Raw genomic sequence first — 11,625 nt, forward strand, 5'->3', positions numbered from 1 at the left:
TCCCGGTCATGTGACAAAGTTAAAAAAATTCCGGAGTGATAAGAGTCTTGATCCAAACTCAACATGAAGGCGTGCGTGCTACTGACGCTTTGCGTGGCCCATTTACATTGTTTTTTTTTAAAGATATAGGCAGCAAAACAAATACTAGAATGCATAAACAAATATATGCGAACAATTGCGCGGCCTCGGTGCGTTTATGCTTCAATTAGGACTGGATGATACCGGTCATGCATGTCTTCACCGTGGGACATTGCATCGATAAAACCAGGCTCCCACACGCACGCACATGCGCGCACGCACACACACGCTTCAAGCTGCGCGAGGGAGCGCCGCAGTCATTGCGTCAAGGAGGGTACGTAACGGGACTGCTTAGCCTGGCCGGAGGAGACAGACAGACCGGGGACACAGCAAAGACAGCAGAAACACTCTCACTGGATACTTCCTGCACACACAAGGTAAAATATGTTTGCTATTATTTGTAAACCTTTTCAGTTCGAAGCAAAACTGCTCCTGGTTTAAGTTTGCTGATGTTTCATTTTTTTTTAACGGACCAATGAACTGCAGTAGACAGCAAGATACCCAAGGAAGACAAAGACCTACTTTAATTCTGTGAATTATTGCACATTAAAGTGATATCCACACCCTTCTATGTGGGGCACATAGAAGGGTGTGGTTCTATGTACATGGCCCACTCCCCCCAGACCTTCATTCTGACATTAAACTGCTCCTGCATGCTATTTTGGGACAGCGTCACTTTCAGTCTTAAACAAAAAGCACAGCATTTCAAACCATGATCGAGTGTCCTCTCTCATTCTCTTTAGAAAAGCGGAATGAATATAAGTCTGTATTTACCATGTCCTCAATTTGATCTGTAGAAATGTAATGTAGTTTTGCACCGTGATTCTAAATTGAGAAATGTAGTCAGTCAGGGAGAGTTAGCAGAAATACTTTCTTTATAGCAGCTGCCTCCATATGCTTTTCTGAATGGTTGCATTATATGTTAGAGTATGGAAAATGTGATGAAATAGTTTTCCTGCCAATTGGCTCAATGCAAATTCCATCGGCCAGCATGTCATTACATTCTTGAGCTGTAGATTTTTAACCAGCACACTGAACAGACAGCCCTCATTAGAATTAGCCAGGATAAAGCAGGGATCATCATCATCATGAATATTAAGTCTTTGCAACATGATTTCCCTCACATCGGACGGAAATGATACCCTCATTAATACAAGGATGTTTTGCAATGCTGTTCCCAGCCCTACATCAGCATTTCTCTCTCTCGCTCTCTCTAGGACTGAAACTATTGATTCCAGCGCAGTGTTGACACAGCAGACCAAACATAGAAATGGTAAGTGGACAGGACCTTTCTCCTCTAGCATTGTGTAAGTATGATTCGGATTGTATCTGAGCACACCTTGTATCTGTGGAGCATGGATGGTTTTGCGTGCCACGGAATGAGGTGTGGACAGAGTGAGGTCATCTTTCTGCCTGCACCTGCCACCATGTGATTCTTCCCCATCATAAAGGCAGCCGTGTAGGGTGTCATTGTAACCTGCGGCGCCTGCACATCTGATAGACACCCCTGACAGCATCTGTCCAATAGCTTTGTCGTCCAACTTTCTTGTCAGTGTCCTGTCATTCTGGTCTTACTTGAGGTGAAACACACACTTCCTCTTAATTATGCTCTGCACAGTTGTGGCTTTGGCAACAGAGGAAACAAGCAGCACCCAGTGAGAAAGGAAGGGGTAGAAATGTACCTCCTAACATTAAATCCACATTAGGACGTTTCCACATAAGAGCCATAAATGTGATAAGTTTAGTTAAAGGCCCGTTGCAGAGGGCTTGTGTTTGTGGACCAGTTGCTATGTGGGTGAAGCTCTCCAGCTGTCGTGAAGAGTGATGGTCGCCGTGGTGAAGCAGACGATCAGAGCATGTGCAGTGGCCCCTCACCAGGGTGGAGAGCATATTTTGGCCGACTGCCTCGATGCAGCAGTAATCTCCATACGGCAGCAGCTGCAAGTTTGAGCTTTCAATATGTATGCCAAGCTTTCTGATTTGCCCCAGTGAATGAGCATATAGCCTCACAACTTCACAGGGCCGAAACGATTGAGCAATGAGCATTTTGAGCCGTTGTATGGCAGACCCCTGCAAAGGGAGCTACTTTGTATGCAACCTGACTCCCGGCTTCTCCTACAAACCCACTGTCCCACTCCTACACGCACCGGCGACACACACACACACACACACACACACACACACACACACACACACACACACACACACACACACACACACACACACACACAGACAGCAGGTTTTCCTCTGCTCTGTCTCGGCTCGGGGTGAGACAGGTGCAAGCAGTAATGACAGACTTGGCTTCCCCTCCTGTCCCACTGTCCCGTCACTGCCACTTTAGCACAGTCCACTACTCACACCCTGCAAGGAAGTCTGGGTCAAACCAGCGCACTGTTAGAAATCGGGACATCGAGGGCAAACGTTTGACCCTGGAAACAAAGTGTATTGTGAGTTCTGACCTTCTGAACTTCAGTTGGGAAGGTTCACATCCAGCCTCTTTCTGTGCTGTCTGGGTTGAGATGAGCGGCATAGTAAATGTTAAAGGAGAAAACAAGGAACACAGAGAGTATGTGATAGAACGTAACCGTACTAGTTTCTCTGTGAGCACAGCAATGGTTTGAGCTGAATGCTAATGTCAGCATGCTACCATGTTCACACTGACAATGCTAACATGCTGATGTTTAGCAGGAATAATTCACAATCTTAACATTTGCTAGTTAGCACGATACACAAAGTATTGGTCAATTAAACATTTGACCTGATGATAGCAGCACTATAGATTACAAGTCAGGGGATCAACAAAGTCTGTAGGCTTTATCCTCTGGGGACCATGAATGTTTTCATGGCAGTCCATTGAACAGGTATGGAAATATTGCTATTTCTAGAAAACAAAATGCAGATGATATATACATGACAACTTCTTTATGTTTATCTTTAGTACAAAAAAGTTGCATTTCTCCGTATTGTGTCAGAGTTCCACATACCTAGATGGCACAACATGACAATTTAAAATTGAGTTGAACTCTTTTTCTCATAGGTGTTCAGAGGCACAATAACAGATGCTCCGGACTTCGATCCCACCGCTGATGCTGAGGCCCTTTACAATGCGATGAAAGGCATCGGTGAGTTCCTCACTCCTCTGGGATTTTTGACTGCGGGGGGAAAAAGGTCATCTTTCATCTTCTCGACTCGTAGACTGAATGATCTCACAAAGAATTTCACACAGCGATCATGGCAGTCAGATCAGTTTTCTGTGTGTGAGATGGAGTTTGTTGAAGATGTTGCTTTGTGTTCCTCAGGTAGTGATAAGGAAGCCATATTGGACCTGGTCACCTCAAGGAGCAATGCACAGAGGCAGGAAGTCATTGCAGCGTACAAATGCAGCTTTGGAAAGGTACAACAATACATAATCATTTCATCTCGGATTTTTGTTTGCTAAAATAGGAACACATTTTTCAACACATTCAGAATGTGGTTAGGACTCCATAATGTTTTGTTGTTACAATAGGACCTGATTGAGGATTTGAAGTATGAGCTGACGGGCAAATTTGAGCGTCTCATCGTCAGTCTGATGAGAACCTCAGCCTACCACGATGCCAAAGAAATCCATGATGCGGTCAAAGTAAGACATTTACCTCTCAGTGAGATTCTTTATAATACTCCAGTTACATTGAATGAAGCTTTATATTTAACTTAATGCTCTTTTTGAAGGGAGTTGGAACAAACGAGAGATGCCTCATTGAAATCATGGCATCCAGAAACAACAGACAGATGAATGAGATGGTCGCAGCATACAAGGATGGTAAGGCATGTTAAATAAGGTACCATTTTAAATCAACGTATTGTTTGTTTAGAATCTCTCAACATTTGACGTTGATGTCTGTGTCTCCAGCCTATGGCAGAGACATAGAGGAGGACATCATCGCGGACACGTCAGGACACTTTAAGAAGATGCTGATTGTTTTACTTCAGGTCAGTTAACTGAGGAGTGGACGTAATCACCAGAGAAGTATCCAGTCAACCACACAGTGACTGTCTTAGCCACGGTACCTTTAACTGCTGACTGGTTGTTTTGGTTTGATGGTTCCAGGGGACCAGAGATGAGTCAGGAGTGGTGGACGCAGACCTGGTGCAGCAGGATGCACAAGTGAGAAACAATTTATGACTAGTAGAGAAATGCTGCATGCTCTATATGGCCTTCATTCAAAAAGTAATTGAAGTTTTTTATGTTGTGTGTATAATTTTCTTTACTTGAGTAATACTTAAAAAAACATTTTAAAGTAACATATAGGCGACAATTTGAATTGCTTCATTATAACATATTGTCACTTTGCACTAAAAGATAGTACCTATTATTCAAGGAATTGTTGAAGCCTATATCAACAAAACTAAGAGTCTACAGTCTTTTTCTGTGGTTGTCAATGTCATTTGTCGAAGACTTTACAGGCATGCTCTGTAAGGCTGCACTTAACCCAGTTTACTTCATACTAGGGTCTATTAATGTCTGCACATTTTTTTCATAATAATCTATCAAACAGCGGATATTTGGGCCAAGTTTTGTGCCAACCAACTGACACTGCTATCCCTAAAGCAAAACAGCTAAAATAACAAATACATTTTTTTTATTTCTTCCAAATATGTGATATTAATTTGCAATGTACGATAAGGTCACTTATTAAGGTAGATAAACTCTGTATGCAATGATAGACTTTGGTTGTCTGAAACATTTCAGGTTTTTTTTGTTTCATTTCATATTATCTCATCCTGTGTGTCCTTACCTCTGCGTAGGATCTATATGCAGCCGGAGAAGAGCAATGGGGGACTGACGAGGCCAAATTCATCATGATCCTGGGAAACCGCAGTGTGACCCACCTCTGCATGGGTGAGCACGGCTCTCAGGATAATTAACATGGCAGTGAGGCATCCAGACATTCCCTCTGTGACCTCGAGTCTCAGCAGTTAATGGCACCTTAAAAGTTGTTGTCATAGTTAACACTCCTCTACCACTGGGCCTTCTCTGTCTAATGCCAAGAAAAAGCCTGCTGTTCAGAACTTCTTTTTAAACATGTGTGTTGCAGAGATGAAATCGTTAAATATGAAGAAAAAATATGGCAGAAGTGGGTTCTTGTAACATTAGTTCAAAGCAAAGAGGCCTTGTGTTACAGCACTCTACAGCCATATTGGTGCTGTGAGGTTCTACTTTGGCACAGTGGCGCTTTGAAGTAACATCCTCATGCTAACATGCTCACAGTAATAATGCTAACATGATGATGTTTAGAAGGTGATATTTACCAGGTTAGTGTGGCTCAACATCATGAAAATACCTCAATTAGCACAAGATGGTTTACATTTCACTATGTTGTCTTCTGTTTGTTCAGTATTCGATGCATACGAGAAGATTGCAGAGATGTCCATAGAGGACAGCATTAAGCATGAGTTGTCTGGGGACTTTGAGAGGCTGATGCTGGCTGTTGGTAAGAAACAAACTGAGCGTAGCGCTTTAAAGCAACATGGGGGGGGGTCAAGCTGTCACTTTAACACAACGCTCTCTTCTTGTTTTTTCTCACAGTCCAGGGCATAAGGAGTGTTCCCATGTTCTTTGCCAAGCGCCTTTACAAGTCAATGAAGGTAAACATACGAGACAACACATTCATTGCAGTCTACCATTTTGATATGATATTTGAAATTGATCAGGACTACTAAGTTTCCTGGTATCCACTTGTCCTCTCCGTCATTTCCAGGGTCTCGGTACAGCCGACAACACCCTGATCAGGATCATGATTTCTCGCTCTGAATTAGACATGTTGGACATTCGAGAGTGTTTCCGCCTATTATATGAGAAGTCACTTTATAACATGATTAAGGTTGGTAACGATATTTTAAACATCCTTTGAATTAAACAGCATCAGAAGATCGTACACCTATAACCTGATTCTTTGTATGTTCAAACCTGCCAGGATGACACGTCAGGGGATTACAAGAGGACACTGCTTAATCTGTGTGGAGGAGATGATGAGTAAGTTACAGTGTGGCTGGAAGCAACAGCAGCGACCAGAGGGGGGTGGTAGAGCACCACTTTTCAGGAGTTACTGTTTCCTGAGGGGAGTTTAACCATGTCTATTCAGTTATGGGAGAAGAATGATCATAGCAACAGTGAAGATAACTACTTGGTGAAGTTGATATCCAATGATTGTCTGAAAGAAAAGCAGCAGTGTATCTAATAACAGATTCCTGTCTCCAGTGCAGTACTCACTCTGTATCACCTGAAGTTTTTGGCTTTGCTGACCGTGCCGTCTTGTGTCAAACTGATCATTACAGCTTAGCTGGAGAGTTCTTCCCCGAAGCTGCTCAGATAGCCTACAAGATGTGGGAAATAAGTGCCATGACCAAAGTCCAGGTTTGGGCCCCATCTGCTCCCCCATTAGATGTGTCATTGCATGTTTGGCTTAGCAGCGGCATGCATCCTAATTACCTGCTGGCCCTGCAATGACCCTGCTTCTTGCAGTGCCACCAACTTGGTGCTGATAACGCAGCCATGTCTACACAGCGAGGGCTTTGTGTAACTGCAGATAGGATCAGAATGCTGTGAACTCCAAAACAAATCGTTTTTTGTTATATTGCCCTCTCAAAACCACCGTTTGCCTCGCTTTGTCTTTGGAGTGAATGTCAAAAAGATTTTGAGAATTTTGGTCAACAAAAGCTTGTCTCACTAACGCTCTATAAAACTCAGTTGTTCTTCAGCCTACCCACCTTTCCCATTGTTGGCGGTGTCATGGCTTCTAACCTCAAGAGGGCACACTCCCCCTCAACAAACTCTTTTCTGCTGTATAGTTCTGCATGTTTACTGCTTATAATAATTAATTACACATCTGGTGCATTTCATTGTATTTAATTTATTATATATTTATCAAGTGAAACTGTCTCACTTTGCCAGTCCTCATTATGTGTGTATGTAATTATTGAATCTCCTCTAATTGTGTCATCACTACCTTAGCTAAGGCCAACAGTCCGCGCTGCACCCAGTTTTGACCCTGCTGCTGATGCACAAGTGCTGAGGAAGGCTATGAAGGGTTTCGGTATGCAACCCATAAAAGCATATTTACACCGCTACAATTTTACAAAACAAGTTTTTACAAATCTAACTGCCTGTTGCTGCCTACAGGAACGGACGAAGATGCAATCATTGACATTGTTGCACAGAGAAGCAATGCTCAGAGGCAAGAGATCAGACAGGCCTTCAAATCCCAACTGGGACGGGTGAGTGAAATCAATTATTGCAAACCTAAACCTCAGCCAAAACAAATTATGTCTCACCTCTTCGCGTTTTGATGCACATGTACATCTACTACTGGATGTGTTAAACTCAACATGTCAAACTCAACATCTAGCGTTCGTTTCAAGCTGTTTCCTGTAACTCAGTGTGTTTGATCATCTGTCCTCAGGATCTGATGAAGGACCTGAAGTCTGAGTTGTCAAAGAACTTAGAGAGGCTGATCATTGGGCTCATGTTGAACCCTGCAGAGTTTGATGCCAAAATGATGAGGAAGGCAATAGAGGTACAGTAGATCCTAATCACCTAATGATTTTTCTTTGATGACATGGTTCATTTACAGTGCATGTTTGTTTAGTAAAGACAGGAGCTCATTGGTGGAATTTACTCCTTTATAACTATTTTCAAAGTCTGTGGTATCGCTACTGCTTGAATGTCGTGGCAGTTACACCGAATGTATTTGAGAGTCAAATATCTTTGCATTTTAGGTATGTATTTACTTATCAAACACTGACTGAATTGCCTTGTGTAGAAACCTAACTCATCCTTCACTCTGAACAGGAACTGAGTGCAGAAAGTTTTTTTTAAATGCATGTTCCTATTGTGTACATTTTGATGCAGTGCAATTTAATAATTTGCTTATTTGACAGCATACAATCAAAATAGACAGTTTGCTGCATTTATGTCTTGAATGGTCACAAGCACTTGTCCACTGTGCTATTTAGGCTTAAAAGAGTTCAGCCTATTTTACTTCCTGGCTCATTCATAGGCATGAGATGAGCAATACAGATCATTATCAGGAGGGTCTGTGATGTAAAAATAGGAAAAATCAAACAGGGATTACGAAACTTGGATTTTGTCAGTAAATATGAGGAGGCACAGTTCACACGTACTCTCTTCCTCGCTGTGTGGTGTGGTTCATGTTCATGTGGTTTGTTGTTTTGTCGCTGTTGCATTTGTGAAACCCCCTGCCTTTTTGTGCTTTAAACTCTTAACTCTCTTTTAACAGGGGGCTGGGACAGATGAACACGCTCTCATTGAGATCCTGGTCACCAGGAGCAATGAGGAAATACTTGCCATGAACGCTGCTTATCAGGGTGGTGAGTTTAATACCCCCCAAAAAAGGTGTTAAAAGCATTCACTTGATCTGGAATTCTTTTACATGCAAACCTTTTACATCACAGCCTATAAGAAGTCTTTGGAAGAAGCCATTCATTCAGACACATCAGGCCACTTCTGCCGCATCCTTGTTTCTCTCGTGCAGGTAATCATCATCCTCATCTTGAGAACTTAGACTGTGTTTTGTTTCCACACCCACTCACTGGTTGCAGTCTGTCTGCTGACTGTAGCAGAGAACAAAAAAGGTCAATTTAATCACATGGACAGTTTTCTTTCACAATGCCATTGTTAAATATTAAAGAAAAACAAAATGTTCTTGCTGAACCACTGATGGTTAAGTAGCAGTTAACCGTCTTTACTCTGTTCAGGGTGCAAGAGAAGAGGGCCCTGCAGATGAGGAAAGAGCTATTGCAGATGCTCAGGTGACTCAGTCTGTGATGTTTTACTGTAACATTTTACTGTATATGTAACGGAAGAATGGGTATGAATATTTGTTCCACCTGAACTTATCAGGAACTTGCTGATGCAAGCAATGCCGACTCTGATGACATGGAGATGAAGTTCATGAGTATTCTGTGCACCAGAAGCTTCCCCCATCTTAGGAAAGGTAAAGGTCATGAGATCTCAGTGATCACTTTATTACAAATCTAAATGAAATTTCCCTAACTAATGTAATCGATCCAGCTCATGATAACTGATCACAGTGCTTTCTATTCGCAGTATTCCAAGAGTTTGTCAGATACTCCAACAAGGACATTGAACAGATTATCAAGAAGGAGATGTCTGGAGATGTCAAGAATGCATTTTATGCAATAGGTAAAAACTGTCTTTGACCTTGTTTTACTTTTGAGACTGTCACAGTGTATACTGCTGACACAATATATATATATATTCTGTGACTCCTCCTCAGCATTTTCTTTCTCTCTCTTTGCTTTGTAGTTCGCAGTGTAAAGAACCAGCCCTCTTATTTAGCAGATCGTCTTTACAAAGCTATGAAGGTATTTATTCATAATGCTTTAAATTTGGCAAGTTTGTGCAGTTGTATAATTCTGGCTGCAGGTCTGCAGCATGTCATCCAGGTCTTGCTGATCTCCAGGTCTCTCCTCTGTGTGCTTTATTGGTATCAATGCTGCTGAGTGCTCTCAGACAGTAGCAGTCACTGTAAGTTAATGAGAATAAACAAATTATCTATTGATCTCGGCTGCAGGGCCTTGGTACGGACGACAGAGCGCTGATCCGCATCATGGTGTCCCGAAGCGAGGTCGACCTTTTCAACATTCGTAAAGAGTTCAAGGAAACACACGATGTGTCACTCCACGAATTCATCCAGGTAGAAACTATGATCGTAAGTCGGAGTCTTTGTCAACTAATACTCTTGTTTGGTGTGTTGTGTTCTCATCTCGTCTGTGTGTCTCTGTGGAGGTTTTGTCTCCTGGCCTTTGTCCCACACTGTGTCAGTGTGTGTTGCACGTTCTTCTTCTGCTGCTGTGGGGGGGCAGGGGTGTGTGTGTGTGTGCTTGGGGGTGGGGGTGGTTAAGGAATTTCCCTTGCATGCTTATTAACTTCCTCTCTATATCCGCTGTGTGATTGGCTGGCAGCCGCAGAGACAGGAAGTACCCACAAACAGTTCTATAATAACTTACAGATGAAATCACCGTGACACCAATGCAAACAAGCAAGTATCGTATGGATGCCCTGGCTTGAGCTAACCAGCTGCTGAATGTATCTTCACATTTACCGTACAGACATAAGAGTGGTGTCAATCTTCTTATCTAACTCTTGGCAAGAAATGAAATGGCTTACTGAGGGACTAGTCCTTAAAAAAGATTTAGACTTGACAAAAGTGATTAAGATTATAAAGATTGAAATCTGTATCTATGAGTGTCAGCTGATAATAATAACAAGTGGGTAATTCCACTTGATTTTAGCTGATTTTATGACCCGTGGCTTGTAAGTTTGCTTACAAGCGACTGCTTGTCGCCATGACTGACATCCATTCAACATTAGGGAGAGATTAACAGTGTTTTGCTATTGTGTGAGTGAAAAGAATAAACCCTGCTTCTCAGTTTCAGCTCTGTGATGACCAAATGTCAGAAGAGACAAAGACAGTATTTCCCATTAATTCAAGCTCCCTCTGTGTGTGTTCTCCATCGTTGTTCAGGGTGATACCTCAGGAGACTACCGTAAAACCCTGCTGGTGCTCTGTGGAGGGGAAGATTAAACTTGTCAAGTCTCTGCAGTTCCGTTCACAGACTTCAATGAAAACCCACTAGACAAGCCTGGTCACTGATGAAACTACGATGGTTAACGTCAGTATCTGTTGTCAGTTTCCCTAAACTGTTGCCTCTACTCAGCCAAACCAAGTGACCTATGACCTTCCGGCCTTCCAAGCCAGTTTCCTGTCTGTCAGTCTGTCAGGATGATATCTTTCTTCTTTTTTTTTACACATCATATGTGACATGAAGATGTTCACGTCGCTGTAGAAACGTGCTTCACATATTCAGTATATTGGAAATTAGCAAGTGGAATAGTGCCTTCAAATTGCCGGCCGTCCAATGATTACTGTGATTTTAAGGTATCATATAGAATAAAATGATTAAAAACACAAAAAATGTACTCTCTCTCTTCTTCTTCTTCTTCTTCTTGGAAAACATTTGAATAAATTAAGTTCATGTGAAATGTAAATTATGCTAGCTAGCATGTTCCTTTTTTTTTTTTTGGGTGTGGTGCCCTGGTTTGTGTTTGGCAGGGCAGTTCAATGATTGCCTGTGTTGATAGAGCAATAGCAATGGGCTGAGCAGAATGAGAACTAGAATATTAACCATCAGGAAACTACCGCTCCAATTCAATGTCTCTTCTGCTTAATAAAAGCAAACATACCCATAAGCTATTGTTATTCATGAAGGTTAACTATGTGTAAACAAAGGGTTGCATTTACAGAATACTAACAATTCATTAAAACTGATATTTGATTATTGGATGGCAGCTTATACTGTAGGCCTAAATCTAAACAAATCAGGTTATTGCTGAGTATTTACATTTAAACACACAGTAGAGGTATAGCATGACTTCCTTGGCTACCCGACTATCTACCATGACTGAACAGTTATCTATATCCCTACACATTTAAATGAGCAAGAAGCAAATATGTAGTTTAC

General features: G+C 42.0%; 1 protein-coding gene across 2 annotated transcripts; it reads left to right on the forward strand.

Moving 5' to 3' along the window:
• The first annotated feature begins 64 nt into the window (after nt 1–64).
• anxa6 (annexin A6) lies at nt 65–11,079 on the forward strand. 2 transcript variants are annotated; one of them, XM_068714424.1, is made up of 25 exons: nt 65–455; nt 1,296–1,351; nt 3,116–3,200; nt 3,378–3,472; nt 3,587–3,700; nt 3,790–3,880; nt 3,971–4,050; nt 4,169–4,225; nt 4,867–4,960; nt 5,457–5,552; nt 5,648–5,706; nt 5,820–5,942; nt 6,036–6,094; nt 6,397–6,475; nt 7,073–7,154; nt 7,241–7,335; nt 7,521–7,634; nt 8,358–8,448; nt 8,533–8,612; nt 8,836–8,889; nt 8,981–9,074; nt 9,188–9,283; nt 9,407–9,465; nt 9,675–9,797; nt 10,629–11,079. In XM_068714424.1, the coding sequence occupies exons 2-25, from the start codon at nt 1,349–1,351 to the stop codon at nt 10,686–10,688; spliced, it is 1,983 nt and encodes a 660-aa protein (XP_068570525.1). In that variant the 5' UTR covers nt 65–455; nt 1,296–1,348; the 3' UTR covers nt 10,689–11,079. The 2 variants fall into 2 exon arrangements, with proteins under 2 accessions (XP_068570525.1, XP_068570524.1); XM_068714423.1 differs by having other exon boundaries at nt 69–455; nt 9,675–9,812.
• Nucleotides 11,080–11,625: the final 546 nt, after the last annotated feature.

Source organism: Cebidichthys violaceus, unplaced genomic scaffold, assembly GCF_023349555.1.
Source record: "Cebidichthys violaceus isolate CVI_PGR_0920_01 unplaced genomic scaffold, fCebVio1.0.p SCAF_2, whole genome shotgun sequence".
NCBI lineage: Eukaryota > Metazoa > Chordata > Actinopteri > Perciformes > Stichaeidae > Cebidichthys > Cebidichthys violaceus.